Here is a 15811-nt window from a genome sequence, read left to right on the forward strand (position 1 = left end):
TTTGTGGTAATTTCAGGAAAATACCTGTTGGCTTTCTAGACAATTAATTTCTAGACAATCTCATTAATTTATTAATGATCAATTAATGAGATGCACACACATGTGTGAATGACATTGTCATTACTAGAATTCTCAGTTCTGCATTTGGTTTATTTCCACAAATTCATTGAATTAGTAAACCTAACTGAAGGGAGATCTACATCCAAGCATTTGGCACACTTTACATGCTGATTTGTTACATGTTTAATAATTTATCATTTAAATAATTGTTTTAAAGCTACAAGCAATCAGTTCACTGAAGAGCTTGGCGAATAAGGTTCAGTTGGTATGGAACCCAGAAGAGACAGGAGCTCCAGGATCAGGATTGGTAAACAATGATCCAGTACATTAATAATTAAAATAAAGTACCATATTCCTAAACCTGCTGACAGCACTGTCACCTAATACACAGTAAAGAGTCCCATTACAAATGACTAAAGTGACATAACAGAGATACACAGTAGTTCTGTATATTTGTATTCTCTGATGTTTTAATAGAGATTACAGAGGCATTCTGACTCTACAGTCTATTATTCTTTTCTGGAGGTAATATTTGAAAAGTTTTAGCCTGCCAGGTATGTAGGCCTGTATGTGGGATTTGTGTTGTTGAATGTGCTAGATTATTTATATATACAGTATATGGCTGCATGTAATGATTCTTTGACAATTCATATGCTTTCCAGGAAAGATTATAAGTGGCTTAAACAAGTGTGATTAAACTGTTTAAACTGAGAAACAGTATTGGTATCAGTGTCAGAGCCTTGGGAAGATATTGAAGAAAGTGTTGCACCTGATGATACAATTAAGGTACGCTGGACAAACACATCGGATGTTCCTTACAACTGTTACAGAAAGAAAACCAGTACAATAAACTTCTAGAATAAAAAAAGCCTTTTTTAAAAAAAATAATTTTAATAGAGCAGCAATATACAGTAAATTTTCGTGCCCAGTGGGCTGAAGTTCTCATTGTCCTAATCTAGTGCAAAATATGGAACAATCAGAGTGTTAAAGGACAATCATATACTTTATTTCATTCAATTAAACAACATAAACAGTTACCTATATACAGTAGTTTCCATTTGAATGTTAGAACTTTATTAAACCCTTTTCATTTAATAGATCATGTTACCCTACTAAAAACTTTGACAGGTTTGCATATAATGGTTATATGATTAACATATTTAACATCAAGCATTAATCTCGCAGACCATGCATTTGTGAGAATAAGTCATGTTATGTAATGTAGACTCTGTGTTGCACAAATACCCTTCTTGTTCAAAGTGTGTTAAAAGCACAGCACAAAACAGCAATTTCAATTCAATTTGATGAATTTAAAAAGACAAAAATAAAACTAAAGTAACTGTGGAATGCATCCCTACTACTGTTCACATTTTATAACGCAAGAAGTGATGAACAGATGAACTGCGTGCAGTCCAGTGATTTCCAAAGTTTCTTTTTAAATCTAAAAGCCAGGAAAATGACAGTGTTGTTTGTCTTGGAGAATTGCATTCTTTTAAAATAAGGAAGGAGGGCTAAATAAATGTCAGAGCTTTCAAATGTAAAAATGAGGGGGTGTACTGAACATTAATGTTAATTACATTTGTCACTGTGGTTCTTGTAACTGTTTTGTAGAATAAAAGTAGTGAAGAGCCCCTGCTGTGCTGAACTTCTTGGAGGGGAAAGGGGACTTCACAAAGAAAAAGAAAAATATCCCTCTTGGTTATGACAGCACATGAAAGGGCATTGCAGTTGAGAAGAAGTGATAACAGGCATCCCATTTCACAAAAATCAATCTTCAAGTAAAAGCCCTGTTTGCAGGTCTAACTGTATTTTCAAAAATTAAAAAAAAAACATTCTATCTGAGCTGGGTGGAGACTGATATACTTTTAAATTTGTACTTGGTTGCACAGGTTTTCGAAAATTGTCCTTAAATAAGTGTAGTAGAACACAAACTAGCACTGGACTGATGGGCTCTTTTCAATGTCCTCAGAATTAATTATCCCCTTTCTGCCCATTTTTGTGTGCTCACATCTTTTGTAGATTTTTTTATATGAATAAAGTATTGAAAGATGTCTAAATAGACTTCACACTAGGGCCAGAGGTGCAGTAAAGTCATTTGTCTAACCCATGAATCTGCTTTTTCATACTTTAACTAAGAATGTCATAATGTATTTGGAAAAAATTAGAATCTCACACCTTTGCCATGCATCCTGAAGATGACCTGTCAACAGTTTGTACAGTTCTTCAGGTGTGAAGAAGGCTTCACAGCTGGAATGTTGTGTTTCTTTTCTTGTTTTTGCAGCATGAAATAAACCTTTACTTGTTCTTTTGCAGCCTACGCATGATGACACAGCTACACAGCTGAACCAAAATGTCAATAGCACAATTTCAGTTTTCACATGATGAGTTGAGATCTTACGCAAACCTGCTTCAATTCAAATTATTTTAAACAACGTATTGAAATGCTCCCTGCTACGGTAAAAACTTTCATGACAGACCTAGCAAGGATATAGAGAATCAGATTCCATTTACGTAAAACAAGAACTTCAGGAAGACTACAGCAGAATATAAAGTAGTCCAGGAAGCTCCGAAGATTCCTGTGGTCAAATCTAAGGTCCTATTTTATTTTTCCAAGACTAGCAAACAGAAGAGCCAACTTGGAGTTGCTGGCCTTTGACTCTGCAGTGGAACAAAAAGTTATCTGGAATGTATAACAGAGAGGCTGTGAAACTTATTTACTCACCTGCTCCGGGCAACCGCAAATCCCTGCCATATTGAAATTGGGTCCTCTGCATACTGTGGAAACTGTCATCCACTTTTCCCTCAACACCTCCGTACCTACGCTAGTATAAACATCAGCCTTCTGCGTGAATGACTGCGTCAGGCCCTGCATAGTGCACATAGTCAAATTAACAGACACTGCTGTGTTTGCACCATCTTGGTTCCGGGTAGCCAATATTTTAGACAGCAGGGCTGTATAATCAATCTGATTATTATAACATCCACTTTAGCCTACCCTGTACTCAGACTGTGAAACTATCATTTTCCCTTTCCTTTTATTTCTCATTTATCTTTCTGCTTAAATTGGGAGTGGGAAACCAGGAGTCTGCTCCACTGCTTAGATTTCATTCGACTGGAGCTCATGGCACATTTCTTTTGTGAAATTTAACAAATGAAAATTTAGCAAAGGACTGCATCCAGGTTTACACAGGGATGTTTTAAGAGACCTACAGTCTCAGTTGTCATAACTCACAAAATGTTTCTTCTCTTCCACTTCTCTTCCGCAGGTCTTTCCTCCCGGCGGCTGTCAGGGTGTATAACGCTGCCCTAGGCTAGGACTTTTAGCCCTTCATTTGCTCCTCTATGGACAGCATGTTTACTCCATTGTACTTTTTGGACAATCAGTCTGTATAAACCTATGCACATTTTGCACATATTTTATTGTTTTTACAGTGACTATGATCAGCACATTTTGCACACACCTATGTATTTATTTATTTTTATTTATCTTGTTTGTCTTTTGTTTTATAACTATTCTGATGTCTGTTTTGCATGTCTTGGGCTGGACTGCTGTAACACATCAATTTCCCTACGGGATTAATAAAGTATTATCTATCTCACCCACGTTTTTTATAGTAATAAAAGCAGTCCATACTTAATGTTGATAACGTTTAGCATAAACTGTGGATTATCCACCCAACTCATGGAGTCATAATTGTTTTTTTAAACCATTAAGAATTAGATCAAGTTTGATTTTTTGATTCACTGTGTGTCACAGACAAGGAAAGTGAAGTGTATATAAGCGATCAAGTTCTTGGTGTGAGAACTAAATGTCCCAAATGACAATTTGCATATAACTCACAGCTGTGCCCCAGAGCACAATATTTTTCTAAAATGCAAAGGAACAATAGGTTTATTCCATGCTGAAAAAAAGAAAAAAGAAAACACAACGTTTCGGCCGTGGAGCCTTCTTCAGGTGTGAGGACCTGAATACACTTCAATTAAAATAAACAATTTCATTTAGGTTTGGAACCGTTTAGGTTAGACAGTGATGTTAGCAACTCAAAACACTTACTGTATCACTACATTGAAATCATCTTATGTGAAGTGATGTTAAGAAAAATTAAAAGCCATTTTCAGTAGCTCACCTCGACTCGCGATTAAGTGGTTTGTGAAAGGAATGCCAAGCAGATGTTTCTTCCTGGAGTCTTGTGATAATTCACTGGATGAAATTTAGCAGAAGTCTGCTGTGCCAAGATCTTGCAACATGAGTAGCTTGTGAGACAGTAGGTTTAACTCGGAGGTGTTTATAAGAATCTGGGAGAAGGAAAAAGAACTGGAAGGAGAAATACCTCGGTGTTTAGCAAAATTGGTGCAAATTAAGCATACTGGGAATACATACTAATAACACCAATATGTGTAAATTCTCAATTTAGCACAATGCTATTTAAAACGGTGATGAATGCATTTCAGTCACATGGATGGAAGAAATGATACCCCAGCGTTCTTCACTCCTCTGTTACATTAAACGCTTGTGCTGATAGCAGTTTTTAAATATTTTAGTTGCCATCATTAATACTTCTCTCATCACAGTTATATTTACAATAGCCGGCAGCCTTGATACCATTTTGTTATTACACTTGCCGCTTAAAACAGTAAACAGTATGTTGATTTATTAAAGCTGGACTGCAATGAAAAAAACCTAGCTCCTGGCAGGCAAAAACATTTGCTGGCCCTTGCTTTTATATCTGCCTTTCATTCACTTTGGCATGGCAGGGTAACCTCACAAATAACATGCAGATTTCATTGGGTAATTTCCATATGTGAAAGCTTACTGTTAAGTCTCACCATTTTATATTAACCAAAAAGGCAGATGTTTCTCAAATTTTACCTGAGGTCAAACTGAGGTGCCTTTGTAAGCATACACAAAACAAGTCTTCAGAGTGTTGGATGAGCTGAACATTGCATTAAAAACTAAATGAAAAGAAGTCTTCCAGAGTATCCAAACATTTATGAACACAATAAGGATAAAAAGCAACTGATAAATTTAAAAATGATTCCTAAAGGCACAAAATTTGAACATTTTGATCTATTCCAAAGTTTAGAATTTCCAATTAATAATGATATCAAGGATGAACAGTTTATAGAACATCTCTTAATCGTACAAGACGTTACCAACGAATTCAGACCCTTCCTATAATGTCGCATTTTATGAAATTATGAAATGATGCTTACAGTTTTTTAAAACTTAATATTTTATTCAAAACTTGAATGAATTCAAAACTTCTGTGCACTAGATTTGCTCAAGCTCTCTCAAGTTGCTTGGGTATTGCTATATAAACAGCTGTAAAACTGCTATTACTGTATATGGACAGTTTGACTTTGCCACTCAAAGACATTCTTTTTAGTTTCATACAAATTGAGCAGCATTTGCTGTATTATTGGAATGTACGGAGCAGATTTGTACACAACAAATATGACGTAACAACTGGTGTAGGGTCTAAATAAATGATATTCAGTGGTTGAAATTATCTATTTAATGTGGATTAATTTCGTGTACATGACAAAGGTGAGGAGATTTACACTGAGATACAAATGCACTCTGTGAATCGATACTAAAAAAGAAAAATCGATTAACACTTTCTAACCGACACAAATAACAGAATGATCTTTGCTTCAAGGAATTGTAGAAAATGCATGCAAATATTAATATCTTAACTCCCAACATTCAAAACCTTTACACACAGATGAGACTCAAGCAGAGCACCAAATGTCTGAAGCTTTATTTGTAGTGAGACCAAAAATTGAAGAGCATTCCACTCACACTTTGAAATACAGAAACAACTGAACAGAACAGTATATACATCCAAAAATAAAAAGACCAGACCTCAATTGTTTAATTTTCCTCTTTCAATTTCCCCTTCTTTAAGCTTTGTATTACTTTTTCCCTTGCTACCAGTATTTGCTTAAGCTGGGGGTTGAAGAATACAAGTTACAACTCCTGTCCTGGTATCACAGGTATAAGGTACTAAAAACAATACAACATAAAAAAATATCAATACTAAAATATTTACAGTTCTACAGCTTGAAACATTAATGTTGATTAGGTCACTGTATGAGTTACAGTGGCAATGGGCCCCTTTTCCTATAAAAACATCTCTCTCCATGTATTTCTGAATATGTTCATTATTATTAAAAAATAAACTGACATTGAAATATGACATCGCATCTTCCAAAAGATTGATAGATCAGGTTCCCGTTTTAAGCAATACCCTATAGAGCTGAAATATTGTAGAAACTGGGATATTGGTAAAAAGAAACATTTAAAATGGATTAAAGTGAGGCTACTTGCATAGAAAATAAGCTCAATTTGGTGAAGAAAGTATTCACATGTATTCAGAGCTCACTCATCCCTGTGGCAATTCAGAGGTATAAATGAACCATGGAACAACCCTCCACTCATTTAATCACATTTTAACTGATAGGCGAGACTCCATTCAGCAGACACACCTATACAGTCTCCCAGCATCTATCTCGATGTTCCCTCTGCCTGTGTTGCTTCCTTGTGCTGAGTGGCCCAAGTCTGGGGGTCCTGTTCGTGCAACTGAGCCAAAATCGAAAAAGAAAGCCAAATGAGCTCTGGTCATCAATGCAAGACTGCAGCAGCATTTAAGGGTATTTAAGGTCCATTTGAAAATAAAACAGTTTTTCAACCTTTACTCTAAGCATTATGTTTAAACAAGGCATTTTGAGTTCATATTAATAAATCTATAAACCACACAAAATGCTTATCAGAAAATCAAAAGTTGATTAGGTACGAGTTAAAAATGAGTTTGTCCAAAGACAATGGTTTGTGTGGGCACTGGAGAAAAATAACGAGCAATATGTAATTCAGTAATAAAATTGTTAAAGAAGGCAATTTTCCTTCTAGAATTATTTTGTCACATTTTATTAAGAATGGTTGTCTTTACCTGGAGCAGCCAGACTGCTCGTGCTACATGACAGTATTACCAGGTGACTATCAGAGTTCAGACAGTTCAGTGATCAGGTTGAAATGCAGTCAAAAATATTGTGCGAATGAGGGAGGAGACCAAGATATAACTGGCTCATATTTGGTTGCATTCATTTCTGGAATTTGTGGATATGATAAAAGTACATTTTAAAATTAATTGCTATACTTGCAAAAGAAAATGTAAACATTTTTAGCCTGTATAAATGCTCAAGCATATAGCATTTTACCCTCACACCTGAAGAAGGCTCCACGGCCGAAACGTTGTGTTTTCTTTTTTCTCAGCATAGAATAAACCTACTACTTGTTCCTATAAAGCATTTTATATGTCCAAATGCAAACACAAACCAGAGGCAAAGCAGAAACTAAAGGATACTTTAGGACTTTTGGGTGTGGTAGAGTATGTTGTCCAGTTTAAATTTTATTTGAAGACAGCACAGATACTTATCCTACTGTACTGTATATACCTGTGCATATACAGTCAGTGAGAACTGACCAAAAATGTCCTTTAAGGCTCCTAAACAAAGGCTGGTATTAATTCAATCTATATTGCTTAGTTAAAATATCAACAAAAAGTAACCAAGAAGTAATATTTAACCCTTTAATCAAGGTACATTATTACCTGAGCCACAAGTGTCAGCAGTTTGAGCTTGGAGACTTCTTTATCGGCTCTCAGTCCCCAGCGGAATTCAAACTCCAGAGGCTCCGTGTGTGGGATTCGAGCGTATTCCAGATATCTGATACAGAAAAAAAAAAACATTAGGAGCACAGGATTCCCAGCTCCATTTAATAGATTTTTTTTAATTCAGCAGTTACACCTATGAACAATAAACGCTGTGCAAAACACTGACAGTATATCGAGATTTGTCATCGAGAGACAGCAGGGGTCAGCAAAATAATTACGTATGAAAGTCATTTTTACGGTATACTAGGTTTGGAATTGTGAATCAGCATGTCTTGGCTCACTTGCAAGTCATCTTTTAACAGGTCAGGCAATTTTACACCACTGCGTGTGTAATCCTGGACACAGTCAATGAGGAGGACTCAAGCACTGGCCCAGACTGAATTCCTATAACATCCAGTTCTTTAGCTTTCTATGCAGTGACATATAGCTGCTGGCTATATCACAATTGGCAACTCATGGAAGCTAAGAAGGTATGAGCCTGGCCAGTACCTGGATGGGAGACCTCATAGGAAAAGCTAAGGATGCTGCTGGAAAAGTGTTAGTGGGACCAGTAGGGGGCGCTGATCCTGCAGAGTGACAGTCCTAATGTCCATTGTGATGGAGACCCTATACTGTAAAAAGGGCACTGCTCTGTGGATGAGATGTAAAGCTGAGGTCCTGACTCCCTGTGGACATTAAAAATCCCAGGTCCTTTCTTGAAAAGAGTAGGGGTGTTACCCCAGTGTCCTGGCCTAATTTTCCCCTAGCCTTTACTATTCATGGTCTCCTAATAATCCCCATCTGTGAACTGGCCTTTGATCAATACAGTTCAGCAGCTCTCTTACAAAATGTTCCTATAATCTTTTCTTGTCTGTATCATGCCTTCCACCCCAGTAGCACCCTATGACACCTGAGATAATGAAATGGTAGAATTGCTTTTGATTGTCAGATACCACACATACGGTTTGTGAACTGGTAGAGAAGCAATTATTTCTAGTCCTTCATGATTTGTTTTCAGTGTAAGTAACCATTTTTAGTACTAACAGCACAGAATTCAAACTTAAAGCCACTGACTGAATGAATGAAGTCTACAACAAACAGTATAGTCTAGTTTTGGGTCTTGATTTAAAAAAAAATCTGAAATGAAATGTACTGCCATGAAGGATACAAGATGAGCCAACCTACTTTAAGCTCCCTGTTTGCTCCTGGCAGTGGTGTTGCTCTCTGGTGTGGTATAAACAGGCAGCCTATAGTCTGCAAGACTCCCGCTCTGAACACACCAACTGGTGGGATTTGAACCCACAACCTCTTAGACTCTACTACAGTGGAGAATTCCTCTGAGCCACTGGAGAATGGGATCTGACAGGGTGTGAATGGGTCTTTAATGATGGGGGGGCAGGGCAAACAAAAGGCACAGATCTTTACTTCAGCGTTTCAGTACATGACCTAAAAAGACATGCTTCATATTCACGCAGGTAAGTGTTTACGGCATGACAACATCATGAAAAAGTTTTACTCACTTTTGCCTGACAAACTCTTCAGTTATCAGCTTCTTCACATCACCAAAGTCTTTATGCCTCTCCCTGCAGAAACAATTGATTTATTCCCTGGCAGTGGAATTTCTATTTAAATGCTTCTGTCTTTGTTTGCTTTGCTTTTTTCTTAATTACAACAATTACCTTTGATTACATTTTATTCAGCTGTACAACGTGTGTAAAACATATTTATCATGTTAACTAGTCATCTAAATTAATGATAATAGCATTCAACGTCAACTACTGTATAGCTGATCATTTCATAGACCACTTTTTGCTTTGCTTAACTTTGTCTACATACCCTTGATCTACTCTTAGCTTCTTTAGTGTGCTCCAGATCACAGCTGTGGTGAAAAGACATGAAAAACAAGAAACGTAAAAGAGCATTTATATATATGAAATAAAAAGAGTGAACTCTTAAATGCTACCTCACATGTAAAAGTGAAGAAAACACGACGAAGCAACATGTTACAAGGACAGGAAGCCCAACCTATTTTCTCCATCAAACCCTTAATATTACATTTCACACTGCAGTTGAACACTCAGATGCTAAACTATAGCCCAGTATCTTAACACCTGTAAATAATTTAGCCTTTTCGTGCTCCTGGACCTCTAAGCACAGCACTGGCACCTTCTTGTGACATGAAAAATTTAACATGCGCATTTACAATGTAATCCCTTGTTATACAAGCTTAATTTGTCCCTCAAAAACTGCTTGTAAGGTGAAAACTATAGCACAAATTAAATTCTCATTATTTCCCATGTTATAATCCCCAGTTGGTTTCAGAATTTAAAAACATTCCCTCAGAACACCTTAATACAGCACAAAAAGGTGCCTAAGTATGAAAACTATTATTCATGGTTAAATATTTGAGTAACATGCTTAAGGTCATTAGCTGATGCATGAACAATGTTTTTTTCCTATCAACACTCCTACTCACTTACAGTACAATCGTTACATTGTTACAGTTGTTACGAAATGCATAAACATTAGATACTATATGCACCTAACACACGTAACCCTATTCTAAAAGTTAAAATGTAATAAAAAAATTAAAATTAAAATTTCACATCTGAGAAATGAGGAATCTTGCCAATGCTTTAGAAGAGCCCAACTCGTAAGTGTGAACATCGTTAAATGAGAAAAATTAGTAGGAATCACTACGTCTCAAGTACATGAAAACTCATATAGTGGTTTCTTGCATAGCAAGGGATTACTGCATCTCAGAAATAGAGAAAACAAACAGCGGAGAGGGACATGACGCCTTGAAGTCTGCAGTGATGCTGAAGCACTGTTCGTGCTTCCAGTGAAGACTGCAGCACTGAATATACTGGTGGGGAGGTGGAGCAGCAGATGGAGTTCAGAAGTACATTTAAAACCATTTATCATCTTTAAAAGAAGACTTTGAATTTACTCAAACTACCCATGGCTAAGTATGGAAATGTCTGCTGCATGACATGAAACTTAGTCCAGAGAAAATATCAGGCATAAGATTGGCTAAAGAGTGGGAGACATGCCACCATCGCCCACATGTTAAAAGAAAGAAACAGGATAAAGGTTGCAGAATATGCGTGAACCAAGACAAAAATAACCACATCTAGTATTTTGGAGTTGCTAAATGTGATCATTGATGATGGTCAGCATTAAATGGTCAATCTGAACAAATATCTGCCACAGCCAAAGATTTTCACACACTTTAGAAAAAAAGCTAAAGGTCATGAACGTTATAGTTTTGAACATGAAATTGTTTGGAATTGATATAGGACAGGCTTGGCATTCCAATTTTGCAAGCTGAAACATTCAGCAGCACACTCACAGTACTTAGAAATTAGGATAAAATTGTCTGATAAGATAGTACAGTGTGCTCCTGAAATCTGGCTAATGCTAGACGCGGTCACTAGGCTGAACAAAACAATTGTATTGATTGCGTTACATACTTGTTCATATCTTTTTTTAAATCAAAATGTTTAAGACATGATTTTATGAAAATGATGTAAGGCCTGTAATATACAAATTAAACATCGCTTAACACTAGGCTATGGATGTCACTGCACTCCTACATTCTGACCTTGCCATACAGAGCAACTGCAGCTGAGCTCATTCAATACTGAGCCACTGAAGAGACTACAGCCCAGCACTGCAAGAACAAACTCCTGACAAACTGAGGCACAGAGTTCTCACCATAGGCCAGACAATGTGCAAGGATACATACACTCTTTCACTACACCACCCCTCATAAAGATCACAGCCAGGATGACAAACAGAAGGCCAGTCTTAGGTGTTCCTGTGCCCCTGAAACAAGAAAAAACTCACAATTGAAAGGCAGTTAGTTCAAACAATATTCTCCGATATAACTAGTTTCAAACTCTCAAAGCTGCCACTGCAATTTAGTCCAGCATGGTGAACCACTCTGCAATAACACTTGAGCACTAAAAATTAAGGTTTGTCCATCCTTGTGAGCTTTTAGTGAAACTGCAAGGTTAAAAATAAATGGCATAAGAGTAATAAAGATAATTTGATCTCACATGCCCACTGGGTCCCCTTCCACATGTTCTAGGTTCTTAATGAGAATGTAAATGTGATTCTTAGAATCAATTTCCACTAGCTTGAGGCCAAACACCTGCAGAAAATAAAGAACACAAGTTAACTCTCTTTCACTAGGCAATGAAAATAAAACCACAAAGGATATTATTACCGGACATTTTTAACTTACAACTGATTTCTTCGTAGTTTGCATGCCCATAACAGTGTGCATTATCTTTTGTGAAATGCTCTTTGTTTAGGTCTAAATACTTAACATGTACAGTGGAAAATTATCAACCCATAAGAAATCTTTAATATGCAAGTACAGGATACAGTAATATTCTTACACTGCATCTCAAGTTCATCAACAGAACAACTTAATAAGCCTTATTATGAGAAGTGTTAATACAGATTGATTAAAATACAGAGATTTACATTTGACACCAAACAAGTTTTAAATGGTGTTAAAATGAATACCACATAGTAAAGAGGATTTTCTTTAAAATGTAAGCATTTAAACAAGCAAACATTGCCTATGTGTTCAGATTGATTTATTGCACATTCATGCAAAAATGGTTGCTATAAGCTACAATGTAACCAGATAAAAAATTAATCTGGTTACCTTAAAAAAACAATTCATAAGCATTTTTCATTAAGAATGCAAGCAGAACCATTTTTGGCTCTTTATATTTTTCTGTTTAAACCCCCACCCCCTCCAATAAGTTATTAAAATGCCAACAGTCACCTGCTCAAATGTCCTGTTGACTCGCTTGATTATTTCAGGGTAGATATTCTTGTATTCCTTAATCACCTGCCTCACAATATCTGTAAGAAAGAAAATGACAGATATAGAACACACAAAAAACTGTATATCTGCAGATCTTAGCACGATGTCTTGTCTCAATGTAAGTCTTTGATGAAACATCAACCTTAAAGGTTACTTTTATCAAAGACAAACAAGTGTAATTGCCAAGTACCAAATAAATCATTAAATCTCAACTGGAGGAAGCCACTTAATTAAAAACATACAAAACAATTTAAAAATCACTCTTGAATTCAGTACAGTGATCATTACAGATTCACTATTTGGATTAAGAAGTAAAGACAGTATAGGTTTACTGAAGAAAAGCAGGCAGAGAGATTTTTCCATGGGTGCAGACAGGTAGGTGTGGTTGGTTGCTGGAAGAAGGCTTATTAGGGATAGTCCTGTTGAATAGTTAACCTCTGAGATTTTACATGCTTACCAGCTCGTTTGATAGGCACCTTCTTCTGGTCCTTTATTAAGATATACTGCACAACCTCAGCCACCTAGGACAGAAAAAACAAAAAAAACTTACTGTGGTCAGCAGGGGTCTTTACAACTAGAAACCAAATATTCTGTAACAGTGTGCAATGTAAGTGGAAAATCACATTGGAGCAATAAACTCAAAGCAGCAAGGTAATAAAACCTCTGGAAAATTCTCAGATTAGGCACAGTCTGATTTTACTGAGGGCTTAAAAACACCACATATGATGGCAAGGATTCCAAAAATATCCAACTGGTTTTTAGTGTTGTAATATTATAAATGTTTTTATAAGACTATTGTGGTATATTAGACTCTAAGACTTTGTGAGCAAAGAAAGAAATATGAAATACAAAAGTGCAATCGTAGCACCATAAGCAAAACACATAAAAGAATGGTTATGTCTCTTGAGATCAATCCATTATATAGCATACTGTATGTCAAACTGCACCACATATAGACAGAACACTATCAACTCAGCTTTAACAAAGAGGGTTTTTCAAATCTCAAGACCACCCACTTCATCATGGCAGAAATTACTACAGAAAAAAGGAATGGTTCATTGGTATTTAGGAATAGTGCCTAAATACTCCCTTCATTCTAATGAACAATTACAAATAAATGAAATGTAGGTACAACTACTATTGTTAAACAAAATATTAATCACAGAGAAGCACTACTTCCTTTCTTCAAACAAAAATCAAAATGTTCCTGTACATGACATCCAAAGGCCCTGACCACTCTACCTTTTGGTCAACTTGAGTGGGAGTCAGGTGCTCCAGACCCCTCTGGACCTGTGAGGATGTGGGCTGGGTGAAGGACACGTCATCATCTTCATCTTTACTCTCGGTGTGCTGAGACTGGGGTAAGAACAGAGTAGAGACCAGTGTTAGACATGACTATATTTATATAACTAAATGTTACTAGCATTATCAGTTTACTTGAATTATTACTTAAAGCCTCCACTGGTGTTTCTATTAAAACAACTTATACATAATACAACTTAGTCTAGAAGAGAATAAAACTAGCTCATTTTTTATCTTTGATTCACAATCACAACAACTCAGGGTAAACTACAAGTGAACAGCCAGTATAAAGTGCTGTAGTTGCCAATCCACATCTACAAATCACATCTCACTGATTCCTTGTGATGAACATCCCTTGCTCTTGTCTCTACATCCTGAAATCTAAAAGGCTACTTTTGTCATGCTACAAAATACATCTCTAGCAAGATTAGCAAAGACTCAAATTTCAGTTGAAGATAGACTTCGTTTCTGGATAAGGAAGGAAAACAATTAAATGAAATTCAAGTTAAATTTTATATTGTTTTATTTTATAATATTTGTTTTGAGGACAACAAAATGATACAACATAACTACCACTGCAAATCAAGTATTCAGAGGAGTATATTATAATTATTTTACTTTTTTCCCCAAAAATCAAACGGCAGAGGTGTTAAACAAATTTCTAAGTTTATTACCATTGCATCTTGAAGGCAGTGTAAATTCACAGAAGAGATGGTGCATTCCATGATGCTGTTAACCTTCTTTACCATCCTTAGATTGTAGGGTGTATTTAAACTGACCTGACTTACCTTAATATTCTCCCAATTGACAAAAAACACCAATACTACACCAAAGAAATTATTATTATTGTTTAAACAAAACAGTAAAGGGGAAATATTTATATTCATAGGCTACACAAAACATTTTAAGTAACTTGATTTACTGACATCTCTACTTTAAAGGCTAGTACCTACATTACAAACTTTTACAATGAGTTGGGCTAACGAATTGAGCTTCTAATCAAAGACTATTCTAATTCAGCCATACTCAAGAAGATTTTTTTCCTGCAAGAAATCCACTTACCCTAGAGGCTGTGCCCTGTGAACTCTGTCTTGCTGAAACCCTTTTCCTGAATTGTGACATCATGAAATCTGAAAATAAGAAAACAAAAAGCACTGTACACAAAAATGACGGAGTCAAATATGAGCTTCTATTTATATCTAGACCATTAGCTATGACGTTTCAACATACACTAATACGAGCTTTTTATATTACGTTCAGGAGCAAGGAATATTAAAAAAAAACTTCCAATTTAACAGTAGCAGTCGCAACATGTTACTATGATTCACACTACAAATCATGTAAACTATACTCATACATTAAGAAACCTGTATATTATTTTGCTAACGCTACATGGAGCAAAAACAAAAAAAATAACTTACCTTTATCTACAATTTTAGAAATGTAAAGTTTAGCCACTTCTTTAATATTTAAGCATAACTATCTTGCGCCTTCCTACCCAAGCGGCGCGGTTTAATTACGACACGATCGCGTTAAAGTGACATCAGAGGATTAGTTGGATTCTCACGTGTGAAAAGTAGCTGCGTTCGCTTTGCACTAGAGAATGTTTGACGCATCACGTAGCGGACTTGAAAGATACAACTGCAAGAATCTACATCGTACGATAGTGAAAATAACAGTGATTATTACTGTACTGTAGCTACCTACTGTTACATGTAATCATGGTAGGCAATAATGAAATCTAATAATCGAAAAAGTAATATTTAATTTTCAGCCACATTGTGTTACATTTTTCAAAAGCAAATAAAACAATAACGATCTCCCCATTTCAGCGCTTCCACCAACCATACTATCGGTAGTTTCTGATCCGTGCAAAGAATTCCCTTTACTACAATCAGACTGCTGCAATAAAAACAACGTGATCACAAGCTCAGGGGAAAAGTTCCATCTT

At 36.1% G+C, this 15811-nt stretch overlaps 1 protein-coding gene and 1 non-coding gene across 2 annotated transcripts; both read right to left on the minus strand.

The window, feature by feature from the left end:
* Positions 1–6488: 6488 nt before the first annotated feature.
* Positions 6489–15421, minus strand: ndnl2 (necdin-like 2). Its single transcript, XM_088627129.1, has 11 exons — positions 15282–15421; positions 14923–14990; positions 13801–13914; positions 13016–13079; positions 12517–12596; positions 11774–11868; positions 11461–11540; positions 9549–9591; positions 9233–9295; positions 7671–7785; positions 6489–6643 (listed from the first exon to the last, which is right to left on the minus strand). The coding sequence occupies exons 2-11, from the start codon at positions 14983–14985 to the stop codon at positions 6569–6571; spliced, it is 792 nt and encodes a 263-aa protein (XP_088483255.1). The 5' UTR covers positions 14986–14990; positions 15282–15421; the 3' UTR covers positions 6489–6568.
* On the minus strand, positions 8858–8995 carry LOC148674376 (small nucleolar RNA SNORA11). Its single transcript, XR_015935604.1, has one exon. It is a non-coding gene; the product is annotated as a small nucleolar RNA SNORA11 (small nucleolar RNA).
* Positions 15422–15811: the final 390 nt, after the last annotated feature.

The sequence above is a fragment of the Lepisosteus platostomus genome, chromosome 3 (assembly GCF_059453375.1).
Source record: "Lepisosteus platostomus isolate fLepPlt1 chromosome 3, fLepPlt1.hap1, whole genome shotgun sequence".
Lineage (NCBI taxonomy): Eukaryota > Metazoa > Chordata > Actinopteri > Semionotiformes > Lepisosteidae > Lepisosteus > Lepisosteus platostomus.